Genomic DNA, 18823 nt, shown 5'->3' on the forward strand with positions numbered 1-18823 from the left:
AATTGCTAAAATAAAAATTAAATTAAAATGCTAGCCAATCTAGATGACAATTTTGAAATAAATGGTTTCAAAATGGATTGCTATTCTGAGGCAGGCATGCTTCACCCAAGATTTTGTATTTGCAAAGTACAGAATAGCTTATGCACTTTGCATAATAACCTGTTTTTGTAGTATTTTTACTGTAAGGATAAATTTATTTGATCTTCAGAGATTGAAACATCTCAGACTTGATGAGCAGCAAATACTGGACTGAAAGGTAAATGATAAATAGATAAGTTCATTTTATTCCCAGGTCTATTAAAAGGGAGGTTGAAATATGCACAGTTTGTTTTGCAAAGTATTTTTTCTAATATAATGCTTGAGGCAGATGTTTGAAACATCACTAGAGAGAGAATATCTTCATGTCTGCAAGAAGTTGAGATCATCTCTTACAAAGTTTCATCTATGTAAATGATAATTTAAATAGTACCAGCCCATACTTTGCAGGAAGGAGAGAATGAAAGTGAAAATGATTCACTCATTCATAAACCATGTACACAAAGTCAAGAGTCTGTTAATAGTATTTTTTTAATCATTTCTAGAAGGATGGGGAAAATAATAAATAAAAATCAGTCTTGTAAAATTTAAATTTTTCAAGCAACAGTTCTAGTTTATTACATCAACACAGTCTAGAAGTATATTCTATACTAAGTAACATCTTCAATTAGAAATTGTAGAATCGTGTCAGAATCTAATAGCTATTTGTGTGCTTGCAATATGATTCTAAGTGTATTTATAGCTAAAGAAAGAGTAAATTACATACTAACCTCAGTGTGGAGAGGAAACATCTACGTGTCGTATTAGAATATTCTGAAATAGCTGAGCCTCTTATCTCCAAGTGTCTTAAGATATCTCCTATGGTTAAAACTAAAATTTTTACTATTAGTCTAAATAAGAAGCTTGCTTTCATCTTTGAAAGAATGAAATAGAAACTATTTGCTTGAAAGAAAACTATTGCTTGAAAGGAGTAGTGATAAAAAGTTGAGGGATATTAAGTACCTATTTAGAATATTTTTCTGTCTTCTAATAGATGGGTCGTGATTTTCACTCTAAGGTTTTAAGAGCTTCAATATACTTATTATATTGAACAACAGATAAGAAAAAAATTTTCTCAGATAATAATTTATAATATTTTAACAGCTATGAAACATAGTTTAGTATCACTATGAAATTAAATTACATTAGGAAGTTAGAAGTCTTCCTTTAACCTGAGAAACTTCATAAATATTCAGAATATTACTATAAAGGCCAAAGTAGAGAACCTTTTAGTTTCAATATGATTGTGTACTAACAATCTTTCCTAAGGTACACTGAAAAATCTAAGAAAATATTCTACAATTTCAACTCATTGTAGCCTTGTAATCTGTTGTTTGGAAGTTCCTCAATTGATTTCCACTTCCTAAATCCTTATACATCTTCACAGATATGCTGTGGTGTGAGTTCTGTGTTTCCTAGATGGTAGAAATTATCATGGATAAGATAACTGTTGGAAGAGGTAGATATATAATTCTACAGTTATCAGAGGTGTTCTGAAAAATAGTGGAAAAAAAATTTATGTGATTTTTTTTCTTATACCACTTTCTCTATATTTTGGTGATTGCATGCACTATACTCTCATTGCATTGTTACTCTTGATAAATTACTTTATACCTCTAAGACATGTAAAGTCTACAGAGTATGTAATTGTTTTCTGTCAGCCTTATTAGTCTTTTCCCTGGTAGAACAGTATAAATTTATTATAGCATAAGTTAGAATCAGATTCTTCATTTTATTTCTTCAGTATAGTTTGAGGTTTTTACACACATCCTCCCAATGGTTTTGCCTTACACTTAAATAGTGTGATGACCTGGGTGTATTGTACAAAAGATCAGAGGAAATTATTTCTAAGTATGCAAAATATTTAGGAAACGTATTGCCTTTTATTTAGGAATGTATATGGAGAATAAAATAAGAGGAACTAGATTTCTGTTACATTTCTTATTTATTTTTCCTTGGAAAGTATGGCTTATCTCAAGTTTTACTGGGGTAGCCGTTTTTTCTAAAGTATTATTTGGGAAATAAACAGACACTAATTCATTCAGTCTTTTTCTATAGCAGGGAAATTCTGAATAAGATTGTATAAGATACCAAATACAACTATTTTAAAACAAAATAACCATAAATATTTTCATGAAACTAATATTTACAGAGACATAGGCACATTAAGATAGAATTCACGTCAATATCGTAAATATTATAAATATTCTCTGTGCTTATCTTGAATTGCAGAGCATCAAACTGAAACTGAAACATATTTTAAGATACTGTATCTGCTTGGTAGCTATGTTAAGCCTTACAGAAAACATAAACAACGGTTCTTGTTGACTGGCAGTAATTGTTCTTCACAAAATCTGAAATACTAACTGCAACAGAAGTGAAATCCCTCTGAAGATTTCTCAAAATAGTACCTTCATTTTTTATGTCAAGTGTTCCAAACTGCAATGTAACAATTTTCCTGCATATCAACAATATGCAGTTTTATAGGAATTAGTGTTTGTATGTGTGTTAAAAGGTTTTATGGCAACTTTTCTGAAGTGAATAAATATAGTGGATAGAAAAATAAAGGATCACTTGAGGCTTTGTGAAAATTACGTAGTGTTATTTGCTTTCCCTTTTATGTCCTATAGCCTGTGATCTGTTTCGTCACAATAAATTTTAAGTAAATCACAGTAGAGAGAATACCTGTATGTCATTGTTCCATTGCATCTCACTAAATGAGAATGTACTACAAACTCCTTCTCACTCTGTAATACTCACTGTATTTTGTTCAACTCACTGCATGATGTCCATTGTATTTAGTGGAACTTCTGTGTCAAAAATACTTATGGTAAGCTCACTTTCACACTGCAGAACTTCTGCCATTAAGCTGAGACATAAATTTGTGAAGAAACTTAGGGATAAAATGCTAATATTAAAATGTCCTTTTTTTCCCCACAGCTATTACTTGCCCCAGCATAGAGACTTTGCTCTCAGAACATGTTGTCTGGAGACTGATTTCTGGGTCACTGAATGAATATGGAGCTCAAGTCATGTTCAGCTGCAGTCCTGGATATTATTTATTGGGTCGAAGACTCATACAATGCAGGACTAATGGAACCTGGAGTGTAGGCAGTGAAAGGCCAATTTGTAAGGGTAAGGAACATACTTGTTTGCAGAATACCCTAGGCTTTTTAATAAATATATTTTATGAATAAAGTTTTTTTAAAAACATTTTGCTACAAATCTACTAGAAGTAAGAAAATATGAAATTTCCATTAACTTGTTAAAATTAATTGATTAAAACTCTTTATGTGTAAAGTACAATATATTTCATACAAAAGATAATGATGCAGCATCAGAAGATTAATCTCAATAATGAACAATGATTGATTATGGATTTATTCAACTAGCTAATGCTAAGTATTTAGAGAATACTAGGACATAATGCTATTACTTTGAAACATTCCAGACCAGAGTTAGATAATATTGCTTTGCTTTCTTGAGTGAAGTCTGAAAATTGTACTGTTGGAGAAATATAACATATGAGCTTTTATTATCTCTTTATACAAAAGTATTTTAAATTACATTAACTTTTCATATTCCAAATAAATGGTTATGTAAAACTTTCAATGTGATGTACATATTGGGACAAAAGTAATTTGCCTAAATATAGGGTCCTAATGCCATATGAGAAATCAAAACATATAAACTGGTAGATACTAAAGAGAGCTTGCGGGAGGTTCTCAACCTTCTTCAACAGCAGCTGAAAGCTAGACAGAACAGCCAAAGTCATTGCAGGTGGTACTGAATCACTCCCAAGGGTGATTCAAGCATAAATTGACACAATCTGTCACCAGTACTGGGGAGTGTGTGACTACAGACCTAGGGCATATAATTTACAGAAATGTGGGAAAAGGAGAACAAAGACAAAAGAACAAAAATGGATGAAAACCATTTAACTAAAAATATGAACCAATTTTTATTTTCTAGAAAAGAAGATAATTATTTAAGATATTTTTAGAACAAGGCTGATAACAATTTCTGTTACAACAGTCAATAAATACATGAAAGCAATGTATTTTATTCAACACTGGTGAGGTCGTACCTCAAATACTGTGTTCAACTGGGCTTCTCACTACAAGAAAGATATTGAGGTGCTGGAGTGTGCCCAGAGTTGGGCAACAAAGCTGGTGAAGGGTCCAGAGAACAAGTCTTTTGAGGAGCAGATGAGGGGATTAATGTTGTTTAGCTTGGAGAAAAGGAGGCTGGGAGAAGACTTTTTAGTTATCTTGTAGTGAGCCTGAAAGGTGGTTATGGTAGGTTTTGGTCCAGTGGTGTCAGGAAAAGAGAAAGCAGCCTTAAGTTGCTTCAGGGGAGGTTTAGAATGGATAAAGGAAAAAAAAAATGGTTATCAAATGTTGGAACAGGTTGCCCAGGGAAGTGAGAGTGGAGTGGAGCCACTGCCCCTGGAGATATTCAATAGATATGTAGATATGGTACTTAGGGATATCCTTCAGTGAAGCACGTGGCAGTGCTAGGTTAAGAATTGGACTTGATGATACTAAAAGTCTTTTCTAATCTAAACAATTCTGTGGTTCTATGGATTGTAGAATTATGTTGCTTCTGATTTATTCTTTTAGTTCTGTTTTGGGAAAAATTACTTTTGAAAGTATTCACTTGCAAAAGAATGTATCTCATTGTTATTAATAAAACTCCCTGTTTCAGAACTGGAATACAGATTGTGTTAAAACTACTGTCAAGATGTGAAGATATCAATGAATTTCTTTTTTAAGAAAATGGGAGGTGGTATAGTATCTTCCAGTAGAAGCAATTATGAAAAATATTTTAATATTTCATTTTGTTGTGCTGTTTGTATTTTTTCCTAGTTATCTCCTGTGGAGGTCTTCCATCTCCACCAAATGGAAATAAAATTGGAACCTTAACAGTGTATGGAGCTACTGCAATATTCACTTGTAACACAGGATACACCTTAGTTGGTTCTCATGTGAGAGAATGCTTAGCAAATGGTCTCTGGAGTGGTACTGAAACTCAATGCCTGGGTAAAATACAAATTTCTGTTTTTTCTTTTGTTTTGTTTTAACACAGTGTCAAGTACTGGAATTTAGATTTTATTTATCAACAACATCTTTAAATCCATGAAAAATAAAGATATCTCAAATATAGAAATATTATGTACTGCACAGGATTTTGTACTATTCTATTAGTATATAACTTTTTTTTTTTAATTAAATTATATTTGATGCTGTTGAAATGCCTTTTGGACTAGGATGAGTTTTTAAGTGACTCAATTGTTTGCATATTAAGTACTTTGATTTGGTGTGTGGAGCAGTCACAGTATATGTAATGAAAGAAAAGGGGAAGATGAGCATCACTTTAGGAGTATTCCTGGTGCATTCCAACTACAAATGATCTTGCAGCATATTGAACATTCAATCTTGGCAAGTAGACAAGAGGCAGCCCAAACTAAAGCATATCCAATAGCCTTCTAAGTACTGAGAGACGTGTAATTTGGATGTTAAGTTCTCACCCCAACACTTTCACTCTTCAGATCCACTCATTTTTGTTTGCACTCCTAATGTAGACATAAGAAAACTGTTTTCTTTTTCAGTCACCTTTGAGGCTCAGCAGTGGGTGTAATTTTGGTTGTGGACAGTACATTTATTTCTGGAACTTTTTATTAGCTTTGTTTACCCTCATTTTGCAGATTTTCTTCTTGCATCAGTGCTGAATTTATTCAGTTGCTGTGAGGAAAGGAGGAATCTCTTCCTCTGCAGAGTTCACCATCACTTAAAAAAGGCAGCTTTCTTCTCTGCTGCCTAGCCATATCCCTTAAGCAGAACACATAATATTTCATGCGTATCTAGTATATTTTAAACAAAACAGTTTGACCGTGTTTTATATAAAAGAATTTAATTGTTATACAGAGAAAATAATTGATTCTGAAAAAAAATCCAACCCAAATTACAGTAACTAAGATACCATTCTCCAGAAGAAACCGTGTTACTGGTTTGTTTTGGGTTGTTTTTTTTTTTTTTTTTTTTTTTTCCATCAATGGAACAGTAAAAACATTGTTTTATAAGGAAATGGTAATAGCTGTAACATCAATTGTCAAAAAATTATTCTCTATTGTGAACTCATATGTAAAATTTTCAGGTAGGCTAGATAAATGTTTGACTGACTTAAAGCTTTTAAATAAAATATACTGATTCATTCCCAAGCTATAAAATCCCTTATTCTCTCACTCTGAAGAAAAATTAAGATTTTGAAAAGTACATTTACATGACAATTTTGCATGTGAAAAATTTAATGCTACTTATCTTCCTCTGACCTTGGTTTCTTCAAAATATCCCATTAAATGAATGCAAATAGATATGTTTTGCAGGATGCCATGAAGAACTTTTGTCCTTTCTGAAGAAAATAATTCAAAACCACACTGGAAAAATCACTTTTTATAAGCCTCACTTCTTCAAAACTTCATTCTATTTGTAGAATCCCTCATGTTGCCAGTTCCAAGACCCAAATCAAATAAATCTGACATCTACACTTACAATAAGTCAGTGTCAATATGGATCTCTGAGAAAGAGGTTTTTCATATGTCTAAAAAACTGATTATGGAAGATTGCTGACCATTCTTAGAAACCTGAATCCATTCTTAACTTTCTCAACATCAGTAGTATCACCGTCCTTCTGTCACACCAGGTTGCTGGTACTCATTGCTTTATAAGTCATAAGTCTATGCCGTTTTACCTTAAGTATCTATGCAAAATTAGTTCTTGAGCTTTGAGTTCATGTTCACACCAAGATGCAAAACTGATAGAAATGACTATAATTCCCCTGAGCAAAACACAGAAAACCAGAGCTGCATATTAAAATATAGAAACATTCTCCTGGTAGAATATCATATTAAAAGCAAAGAACATCTGCACTGCAACAACCAGGTGGTGTGATGGGGCCACATACCAGTTCAATCAGACTTCAAAAAACCAAATTTCAAGTATCATAAATTTCATCTTAGCATGTTATTAAGAAAAAAAAAACCCAAAACCAAAAATGAATAGCAATTATCATTTTATAATTTTATAAATATGACTTTTAACAGGGTACTGGTGACAACATCATGCATTTCTGGATATCTTAAATACCTAAAAGTATGTTAGAGAAAATATTTTCTAACTCGTTGCAAGCCACAATTAAAGTAATGCAATAACAGACAAAAGCATAACAATCTAACATTGATGAAAAAGAATGTGGAGTTATCAGCTGCATATTAACTCTCTTTATCAATATAAAACAGACAATTTGATGAGGCATAGGTGAAATACAGAAACATGAGTCTTCTCTTAGACACAGGGATAAAATCTTATTCCTTGTGTCCTACTTGCCATGTTGACTGTCTTTTCTTTGTTCAGTTCAGTTACCTGGATGCAACACTAAGGAGAATTAAGACAGAATCTTTTTAAAAAAAATAACATGAGATTATGTTATTCAGATCTGAATTAGGAAATTATAACCTTTGGTAGAGTATTCCTGTTCTTTGTTGTAGTTTTTCAGTATGTCATCTATAGTGCCGAAATTACTGCACAACTCCGAGTACAAAAGTGTGAATTTGAGTTATCGCATGCTGCAAAGGGTTGTATTTCTAATACTAAACCTCTTCCTCTCACATAAGGGATATTCACATCATGTACTTTAGATACTTAATTTAGATGCAATGTAGAGTACAATCTGAGATCCTAAATTCCCAGCAAGGTCAATAGAACTGTGCAAGCTCCTCCAGAGAGCAATTCATGAACGGTAAATTCTTAAATTTTAAAGCTAGATGATGTGAATGCTGCCAGTTGTGTATTCCTAAAATTCAAGGACAGCATGCACCAAATTTGTTTCAGAGGTGCCTTTAGGACTTACCTGAAGCTTGTGCAAATCAGGAGGCAAACACCTAGGGAGCTCAGAATGAGCCTTTCCATTTCAAAGGAATGATAATGGGTCAGGGAGGCTTTTAACCTACACTGTACCTGCAAGAATGTAATTCAGGATGGCTATAGATGAAATAGCTACCACTTTATGTTACACACTAGTCTGCATAGAATCAATTTATGATATCAGTCCAACTGAGTACAATAATCTCTGTATATCAGGAATGCCTTTGTGAAATCCTGATTATTCGTCTCAAAAGAAAGCTAAAACCGATGACTGAAGTTAATGAGTCCATGTCTGAATATAAGATCTAAATTTTCAGGTAGCTAATATTATTTGTATTTTTTTTCTTAGTTGTACAAGAATAAACCTGAATTGTTAGGCAATATTTTTTTCACTCAGTTTCACTGCTAATATTTCATATCTCTTCTCCATTTTTTCATCAAAAAACAATTGCACCTGTAATTCACAAAATGTACATGTTTGTGTACAGAGTTTGTATGTACGAGTAACCATACATGCATATAAGGCACGGGACAAATTGGAAGCATTTAAGAGTTTGCTTAACTCCATCCATGGTGGCATTTAATCCTGCACAAAAGTGTTTTCCTGAACCAGTATTTTTTCCTCACTTTTTATGACTTTCAGGTGCAAATCTAAATACAAACAAGTTAAGGACATACTTTAAAATGTAAATTTAAATATAATCTACTTCTTTCCATTTTCATGACTTTTTGGCCTTTTTTTTTCCAGAATAAGTAAAAAAAGGTATCTTCCAAAATTATATAATATATAGAATTTTCTATGTTTACCAATGTGAAAAAATGCTGCAGCTGCTACTGACTATGCTTGTCTAAAAATATTTGCTTCTGTAACTGATAATTCATAGGTAAACTACGGCATGATATAGTGATATTGGCTTTTATTTGAAGTTCTTATTAAAATAAAATACAATTATTTGTATCTTGCTTTCCAGATATTTTAGGAAAAAAACTACTGAACCAGCTTTAAACAATATGACAAATTTTCTTAATTCTAAAGAGCATATTTTATTTAAAAAATGCCCTAGCAGCCTCCTTAATTTTCTTTTAATCTAATTTTACTTCATGGGAAAATTACAGAATATATATTCTGTGTTATTGCAGTGTTCTTTCAGTTCTTAGGTTGTTGGAATATTTGATTTAAGTAAGTAAAAATTCTCAGAAAAATTTTGCTAGATGGAGTGATGTGTACATGAAATTACTTGCATAATAAGTCCAGCAACTTGTTACATCCCTACCTAAGAGAAAGTGCATTATATTTTGTACTATGCCAGTTGCATAGTACACATAGTACAAATCAACTGCACTACAATCATCTATCCACCCGCTTATGTCTCCATAAAAGACTATCAGGTTGGTCAAACATGACTTCCCCTTGGTAAAGCCATATTGACTGCTCCCAATGACCCTCTTGTCCTTTAAATGCCTGGAGACAGCACCTAGGAGAAGTCGTTCCATCACCTTTCTAGGGATGGAGATGAGACTGACCAGTCTGTAGTTATCTGGGTCCTCTTTCTTGCCCTTTTTGAAAATATCACCAAAAAAAAGAACTTTTTTCTTCCCTTTAATCGATAAGAGAGTTTCCTCTTCAGCAACCCTTCTTTTCAAACAGAATGAAGAATCTTGAGAGTTTGAAATCATGACTTGGTTTCCTTAGTGCCAAGAGCGCAATTACCCTGGAGTAATGCATTCTGTATTGTTAAACAGCAGATGATATAACTATGGAGGAAACAGTGCTGGTGCACATTCCCTCATTTTAATGCCTTCATCTGTCTGGAAAGGTGCCTATTTCAAAGTGTACTGACCAAATTGGAAAGCAATATAAAGAAGAGTTTATTATAATTTTGACATGAATATGATTTTTTAAGGTCAGAAAAAGCATGAAATATGTCAGTTTAGCTAAGAATCATCTGAAGATAAAATAAAGGTGATTATTGTTTGGAAAGAGCAAGCACAATAAAAACACTTTTTATGATTCATTACTAAAAGCCATTAATAAATGAATGTGAAATTAATTAAAGAAACTGTAGCTGAATGTTGTGATATATTTGAACATAACAAGATCTACTTAGCTATAGAAATGCTTCATTTTTTAGAGAAAACCGCTTTCTATATTGCAGGCTTTAAATTAGTCTGGAGAAAAAAATCTAATAAATTTAAAATACAAATGCAACTATATCTAAATAAAGAACTTTTAATTCACACTACTCTGAGGAAAAAGGCAACCTTACTAAGGGAAAGGGGGAAAAAATACCATGCTAAAATGGTCAGTTTTCAAACAACTAAATAGAATTATTTGTAATTTCAGACTTTTACAATTTATATTTCCCAGACATTCTCATGACAAATTTGTCATTTCTGCAACAGATTCTGCAGAAATTTTACATATGAAAATTAAAAATACTTGAATATCACTTCACCCTAAAAAAAGTAGAAGAGTGATCACCGGTAGTTTTTACATATCAGAATATGTTCTGTATGGTGCAGGATTTGACTCTGTAATATTGTTTGTTGAAAGCAATAATGAAATTTTATTTTCCTATCTGTGTTCTTGTAAATGTTGTCAATGTTTGTAAGAATTTATGTTTTTGATAGATTGTTCTTTTATTACAGCTGGTCATTGTGGTTCCCCAGACCCAATTGTAAATGGTCATATTAGTGGAGATGGTTTCAGTTATCGTGATACTGTAGTTTACCAGTGTAATCCTGGTTTTCGACTTGTTGGTACATCTGTCAGAATTTGCCTACAGGATCACAAGTGGTCTGGACAAACTCCTGTTTGTGTTCGTAAGTATTATTAATTTTTCACTGAATTATGACTGCTATTTTAAACATAGTAGAACTTTAACAGTAGATTGGCTGTTCAAAGGTGTTTGAGTTAGGAACTTAGATCAGATATTTATTTGACCTGTTTACACTTGCAAGGATCATTATGATAATCTAATACAATTTCTAACCTAGCACGTATTGAATAACTATAGATAGTAATTTCTGATTTCTGTTATTTCAGAAACAGGGTAACAGGCATTGAAGTGGTGCGGGCTGAGGGGGGATCTCTGCTCCCCTGTGGTCCTCCACGGGCTGTAGGGGCACAGCTGCCTCACCATGGTCTTCACCACATTTCACAGCGAAATCTCTCTTCCAGTGCCTGGGCAACTCCTCTCCCTCCTTCTCCACTGACCCTGGTGTCTGCTGAGATATTCTCACATTCTCACTCCCTGTTGCTGCTGCAATTCAGCATCTCTGCAGCCACTTCTTCCCCTTCTCAAATACCTTATTCACAGAGGTGTTACCTCAGTCACTAATTGGCCAGGCCTTGGTCAGCTGTGAGTCCATCTTGGAATTGACTGGCCCTAGCACTATCAGCTACAGGGGAAGCTTCTGGCAGATCTTTAAAGAAGTCACCCCTGTAGCTACTAAAATCCTGACCCAGGGAAAAACACTACAAGTGGGTTGAACAGCAGGCTGCAACTATATAAGTTCATCTATAACTTTCTTTCTCCAGACATAGTTTCTATGTCAAGTGTGGGTTTACTGAGCCTCTCCCCTACTTTTATATCAGGAATATCAAAATCTTTTGGTCTGTTTTCATTGTTTGGTGGATAAAGCTGGATTACTGTTCATCTGTGTAGTTTTGATGGTGGCTGCCCATTTTTCCCAATTTGCCTCTTAGTGTTTACCAGTACAAGCCCCTCCATGGTATTGGATTGCACAACATCTGTTAGAAAAACAATATTAGCTTTTATGTATGCTTTAGTAGAATTTTTTTCCTCTTAGTTAACCTACTTTTGAAAATCCCACCGTTCACTACTGTAATTGTTGAGTCTTTCCTCTCTACTTCATTTCTCATTGCATGGCAGATTTTCTGACATTTAATCAGAGACGTCTGATTTATTTGCTTTTTATTTTACCCTTTTCTTCTGTATTCTTATTCATTTTTATGAAGACCTTCCATTTTTATATATTTTCTGTGATTTTGAATGAAGCACCTGTTTAAGTTATTTCAAATTTGAAATCTTTAAGATGTCTGAAATTCAGACAGAAGTATTTTTGCCTACACAGAGATAGTAACTGAGATTATCAGTTTTTCTGTTCAATCCATAGTATCTTTGTATAATTTCTAAGAAAATATATTGGTGATAAGTCATTAGATATCAAAATGTTTAGTATTTTCTTTCTTAGTGGCAAAATGAAAATTTCTACCTGTATACAGCTGCAGGAGATTTCTGCCAAGTGTCATTGTCCTTTTAAAATCCTATTTATATCTTCATGTGATTTATATTCATCAAAGCAGTAATGCCACCAGCTAGCAGTATTACTTTTAGTGGATTAATTTTACCGTACAGTGAATAAAATCCCTTCAAAAGAAAGGGACAAAGCTGAAGGGGTACATGAGGATGTTTCTTCCTAAATAGATGTTATCATTACTCTTATGAGAAGAACTGGCAGCAATTTTTGTCATTGTAGGTTGCCTAATACTTTCCATTGCAACACAGTTCTCTTCTACTTATAACTCTGCCAGACTGAAGAGCCAGACTTTAATGTCAGCATCCAATCTTTAAATGACTTACATATTATTTATTTATTTGTCATTCCACAGTTCTCATTAACATAGCCTTGTTATTCCTGAGAGGGAAAGTGAAAACATATTGTTTACCAATGCTACAATGTGCTTCCTAATGTTATAATGAAATGGTCTTCTGGCTGAGCAGTGTGGATCAGGAACTGGAAAAATGACAGAAATGCCATAAGGAAGTTATGTGCTGTTTCCCAGAAAATTTATTAAAATTTTACTTTATAGAAGATCACACATCTTTTTATATTTCTTATTGGCTTTGAAAGGAATTTCAGTTTTGTAGGCACTAGACATTGTAATCTTCAAAAAATATTCTCTAAGGAAATAGAGTACTCCACTCTTGAAACTTCTTCGTTTCATATCAAAGTCAACCTCCTTCATCTTGCACAATTATCAACACACAGGTGTTTTATTGTCTCTTTATTGGGTAACCAGTTGTACCATACTTTAGCTACATATTTTCTGGAAGTCCTTTTCACTGGGTGGTGATTGAGAGTTAGCAGGAAATACGGAGATGTCTGATTAGTTCCTTGTGAATAACAGTAAAACAGAAATCAGGAGACTGACTTTGCTAATTGTATATACTATATTAATGATGCCTTAACCACAGACTTAGTTATATAGCAGGGTACTCAGACTATAGTACCATTATTAACTTCTAGTTTATGTATTTTCTGTAGTGAGATGGAAGTCTCTAGAGTTTAAGATACTGTGTTTAAGACTGGAGTATATATTTGAGACTTACATTAGTAGGTTGATCTTTTTGCAATATAATAGGCAAATGTGTAATTTCTTAATTTCAGACATGCCACGTGCATCTATTTTCCCATGGCCCATTTAGTGCATCTGTGGATACACATGCATGTGTACGCATGCATGCATAGGGATGTTATTTAGTTTAGGATGGAAGAGGCAATTTTAATTCAGCATTTATATGACATAAAAACAACCTGGTAATATTTATTTGAAATGTTGTGGCTTACTGCTCAGGTAAACAATATTAACTTGATTGTGTAAAAAGCCAGTGCTGATTGAAAACACTGTGATCCCAAAATTTAAAAAAAAAAAAAAAAAAACAAACCAAAAACAACCCACACCTAAGTAATTGCTGCTAATATCTAGTAATTATAATGGAGTAGTGGCAGAACTAGATACAGTGATTACGATCTCAGTGTCTGAGATCTTTAGTTTCTGGAATGTTATGAAAAACAGCATCCTGTCAAGAGTAATGAGGTCTAAACAGGAACTGACTGACTAGGATATGCTTTTGTTGGAAAGGGCAGCTGAATAGAATTATCCTTCATTACTGTAATTGTTACATTTGATGTTGTTAAAGGCTATGACATATAATTTGTTCAGGAAACTGCAGAAAGGTCAAGGTAATAGGTTTTGGTTTTTTGGTTTGGTTTTTTTTTTTTTTGTTTTTGTATTAAGTGTGTTATATGTTAACTGATTTACTATGACCCTGGAAATTGCTTTATCTATTGAAACTTGATCATCTGTAACAGTCAGAAATGCAACAACTGGGCTAAAATAAAGTTCATCTAGTGAGATTTTTGTTCAGCTGTTTAGGATTCCATGTTCAAATGCTGCAAATGAGATGGCACAGAAGGAATTCAAGTGATTCAAGTAGATTTATTTACACAGTTTAAGATCTAAATATATAAGTTTCTGTATAGAAAGGTGTTCTAATTATTTCTCAAAGACCAAGTATTGTTGAAAATACTTTTTCACAGCTGAATTCCTTGATAAAATATACCAAACACATTTCAATATTTTTTTTTCATGTCCCTTCAATTAAAAAACCCCACCTAAACTAATAAAGCAAAAGGTAAACTTATTTATAGGAAATGTATTTGAGTGTTAAAAACATCACTAGCACATAATTGAAAAATTCTCTGTGAGCATCTTTGTAGATATACATTCTGATTTTATATTGTCAGCATTTATGCATTTCTGTATTTTTCTATATAATATTAATGTCTCATTATGTGGAAACCTAAAGCATTACTGTAAGAAGTGTTTGTAATTTAAGCATAATCAACAGGCATAATACATATAAGGAGAAATATTTAGTCCTGTATGATCACTACTTCAGCAAAGCAACTGAAAATGTTTGGAAAAGAAATGCTTCAGAACTCCAGAATGCTATCAAGCAGTACATCAAATTGAATTTTTTTGGCCATACTACATTTTGAAGCTTGCATGGGAAAAAATATTTTCTTTTATTTGTATTAGTAGGAAATATAGTGAATTCTTCACTTTTTAAAAAGTTTTGTTTATTTAGATTATAAAATATTTTTCTCCTGACAGTAAGGAATCCTCAGTAAATGTATGATTTTTTTTTTTTTAATTCTTATATAAATTGAAATTCATAAGGAAAAAAAGACCCAAAAGATGTCCAACTTGCAAGTGAATCCATGGAAGTGGATATAGCTTTCAGTTAGATGCTAGCCTGCCTGTTTTTCTTTTAACAGCAATCACATGTGGACATCCTGGGAATCCAGCTCATGGAATGACTAATGGCAGTGAGTTCAATTTAAATGATGTTGTAAATTTTACGTGCAGTACTGGATACTTACTTCAAGGTGCTTCTCGAGCACAGTGCCGAAGCAATGGACAGTGGAGCAGCCCTTTACCCAACTGCAGAGGTAAGAAATTGTCTCATATTTTCTACTCTCTAATGACTTAATTCAGTTGTGATCCTTTACCTTTCCTTCAAAATATTTTCATATGATTCAGAAACCTGACCTTTAGAAACTTATTGCCACCTGTATTAAAGATGTTGCATTTTTTAACTGGAAAAGGAATTAGTCCAAGTATTGGGAAATTCTTGGCTTTTCCAGATTTTACCTCAAAGTTCTCAGACTGCAATCCCTAGCATTTATAGACATCTAAGTTTACAGACATAGAAAGTGTACTTTGTATCACCAAGATTGTATTACATTAATAAATTAATTGACTATCTAACCTGCATTAGGTGCACCAGAGTAGTTCCCATAACTGGTCGATATCTGCTATTAAAACATAAGTATGCAAAAGACTTGGGTTTTTTTGTAAAGATATATCTGAACTGAATTACTGGTATGGTCTGGCTAAGATGGAAATGTTTAAGAAAAATGGAGGAAGGATTTGTGTTATGAAGAAACCTTTGTATCAAATGTACACATTAGATAAGGACAAAAAGAAACCATTTAAAATCACAATCTAAAGTTCTCAGGTTTTATTGTGGCCTTATAATTTATTTATCCAAATGTCAGTGATGTAATTAAGATTAAAAGGAAAAAAAGTCTCTGAAGTTACTATATTGCCACTCTTTCCATTTATGGCAACTTTTAAAATTTATTTTTCTCAACCTTTGACTATCATTCCAAAATATGGAGTTAATATCAAATCTTTGATCTGTTTCATCAATACCTTTGTCAGGCCTCTAAAATCTGTTAATTGGTCTCTTATTTTTATGTTGTATGCTCCAAAATAGCTTGTACTGATATATACTTTCTCAATCCGGAATCCAATAAGATGCTGGTAAAATTTAATGATGTTGTGAAATGTCTTCTTATGAATCATTGAAGCAGACTGAATAACTACTGACTCTATGCAGTTTTTGGAGAGGTGAAAGGCAGGACATGAGGTGAATCATGTAAAATATACTGAAAGATCTGAAGCGTCTGGAAAAATGTTTTTGAGATGATGTATATCCTTCAGTGCTCTTTTTGTGACAACTTGAGAAGGAAATGTATTTTAATGGACCTAATTTTAAAATGTTGTCCCTGGTAATATTTCCTTTTCAAAGGAAATCATCATCTGGGTCTGTTTATAATTTTGAATGACAGTACTAGTTTCCAAATGCATAAACCAAAAAAAAAAAAATAGAGATGCTTTGTCTCTGGAGACAATCTGATGATTTTACCTGCTATGAAATGTACAAAGAAATAGAAGACAATAAATCAGTCGATTGATTCGTCAATTGTCTATGCATGTGTGCATATATGTAGAAAAAATATGTAAATTATTCCTAAAATATTTTTTGAGTTTAAATTAGAGTTGATAACTTGATTAGGCTGGCAAGACCTTCCTTCTGTGACATAATTCAGCAAATGTGTGATAAATCATTCATTCTGTTAAAGGAATAACTCACAAGTCATGTAGGTTTTTCCTTAAGCTAATGAACCTTTTGGTTCTTTTGCATGGATTATATCTCATGCCTGAATGCTGACTTCAAAAGTAAGAAGATAGAGATTACTTTACAAATTTAAAAACTATGATTTTTTAAAATAATCTTTTCTTCCGCTGTTCACAATGCAGGTCTATAATTCTATTGTTCTTTCTGATTAGACAGGTCCAGGTTAACTTGTTGAAAAGGAAATTAATAAAAGAGCAGATAAAATAATTTATCCAGAAATGCAATGGATCGTGAGCTTTTCTCGAGTATTTTCTTTCACTGAAAAATGATTGCTGAAGTATCAATGTAACTACTACATTTTTCATCCTCTGTAACTTGTCTTTAATGTGCTAAAGGAAATTGCAGTCAGTGAAGTTGTGCCAAGAATACTAACATGGGGACTAAAATCATATAATAAGTTAACTTCAACTATTGATAGCATTGTTATCTCCACCTGTTGATTTATTAAAAATCATATTGTATTACAATGGTTGTTGCTAAGAATAATAATTATATTTGGCGATTAGTTCATCATATTGTTCCAGAGATAGCTGGTGCAATTTCAGGCTCAGTGTGTGTGGAATTAGATCTTTAATTCTCATTATAAACAATACAGAGATGGCAATACCCTCAGTCACTACCCTCAGAATTTATTCAAGTGAGTTAACTGACATAGAAATATAATTATTGGAATGGAGAAACAAGAATTAGCAAACTGTTTCTATTTAGATCGTGTACTTTTTCATGTGCTTTTTTCTCCCTTTTATACTGTTTTGTTTTGCTAGGCTTTAGTGAACAATCTTCTCTGTCTCATCTGTGGGGCATTTAAGTAATGTTTTCTTTGTTGAACTTAGACATGTTTTTCACATATCCTGTAGATGCAGTCCATATCTGCACTGTTTGACTGTCAGAGGCACAGGTTGCATGATTTTACTGAAGTTCAACCTCATGTATTAGATCAGTTAGTTGACTATTTATATTGAATTCAAGAAGAGATTTTTTAAAAGGAAAACAAATGAAAGAGAAAAAAAAGGAAATTTATGAAAAATATACCTATGTTAGAGTAGTTCTGTACCATTGACCTATGACATGCATCTCTGATCTAGAAATTTGAGAGATTTTATTTCAATAACACAAAATTTTAAAATGTTTTATTAATGATGTTCGTCATTGATATTGTTTCTTATTTTAGGTTAACGTGATGAGCTTGACCTTGCAGTCAGCATGTAGCAGTTTCTCCCTGCCATTCTTTCCTTCTCACCTTTTTCCTCTTCTCTGGCATGGTTTCTCCACAAGTTGCAGTTCCTTAAAGAATATTTGTCTGCTCTGGTGTAGGTCCTCTATTGGCTGCAGAGAATATATGTTCCCCCATGCACCACCTTCTCCTATAACCTTGGTGTTTCCTGTACTGTTTTTCAGTAATTTCTTTGTGCTCTCCTGTCCACAGAAACATAAATATTCCTCGTGGTCTCAACTGTGATTTGAAGAGAGCCCGAAAGCTAGGGTTGTTCAGCCTAATGGGCCTCAGAAAAATCTTATCCATGCTTATCTACACGAGGTTATAAAAGTTGTCTGTCTTCTCAGTGGTGCCTAGTGAAAGGACAATGTGCAAAGGGCACAAACTGAAACACAAGGAAATTGTTTTTAGCTGTGAGGGTGGCAAAATACCTAAATATATGTCCCAGAGATATTATGGAGTCTCGTTCCTCATAAGTGTTCAAAACTTGACAGGACAAAGCACTAGAATAAGTAAGTAACTAAGGTACCTTGTTGACCCTCTCTGACTGACCAGCACTCAAAAACTAAGGATACAAATAAGAAGATCCAACTATTTTTCCCAAATTAGATGAATATAGAACAAAATGAAAAGAACTTCAGTGAGTTCACATATTGACTAAACACTGTAAGATATTATTTAAATCCTAAGGTCCTGAAACCCTAGTATTGCTATCCTGCAAGCATCAAAGGTTATCCTTAACTTGAGACCATTAAGAACCCTAGCTTAAGTAAAAAGAAAATCTTTTTTTTTTCATATGTTGGAATTTTCTA

General features: G+C 33.0%; 1 protein-coding gene across 1 annotated transcript in view; it reads left to right on the forward strand.

Annotated features, from left to right (window-relative positions):
* The window catches only part of CSMD1 (CUB and Sushi multiple domains 1), a 1065186-nt gene that overhangs the window by 1007505 nt on the left and 38858 nt on the right, over positions 1 to 18823 (forward strand). The window contains exons 51-54 of the mRNA XM_061989487.1: positions 3016 to 3210; positions 4944 to 5117; positions 10647 to 10820; positions 15087 to 15260. Coding sequence (XP_061845471.1) covers positions 3016 to 3210; positions 4944 to 5117; positions 10647 to 10820; positions 15087 to 15260 — 717 coding nt within the window. The remainder of the gene's footprint in view (positions 1 to 3015; positions 3211 to 4943; positions 5118 to 10646; positions 10821 to 15086; positions 15261 to 18823) is intronic.

Source organism: Colius striatus, chromosome 2 (genome assembly GCF_028858725.1).
Source record: "Colius striatus isolate bColStr4 chromosome 2, bColStr4.1.hap1, whole genome shotgun sequence".
Lineage (NCBI taxonomy): Eukaryota > Metazoa > Chordata > Aves > Coliiformes > Coliidae > Colius > Colius striatus.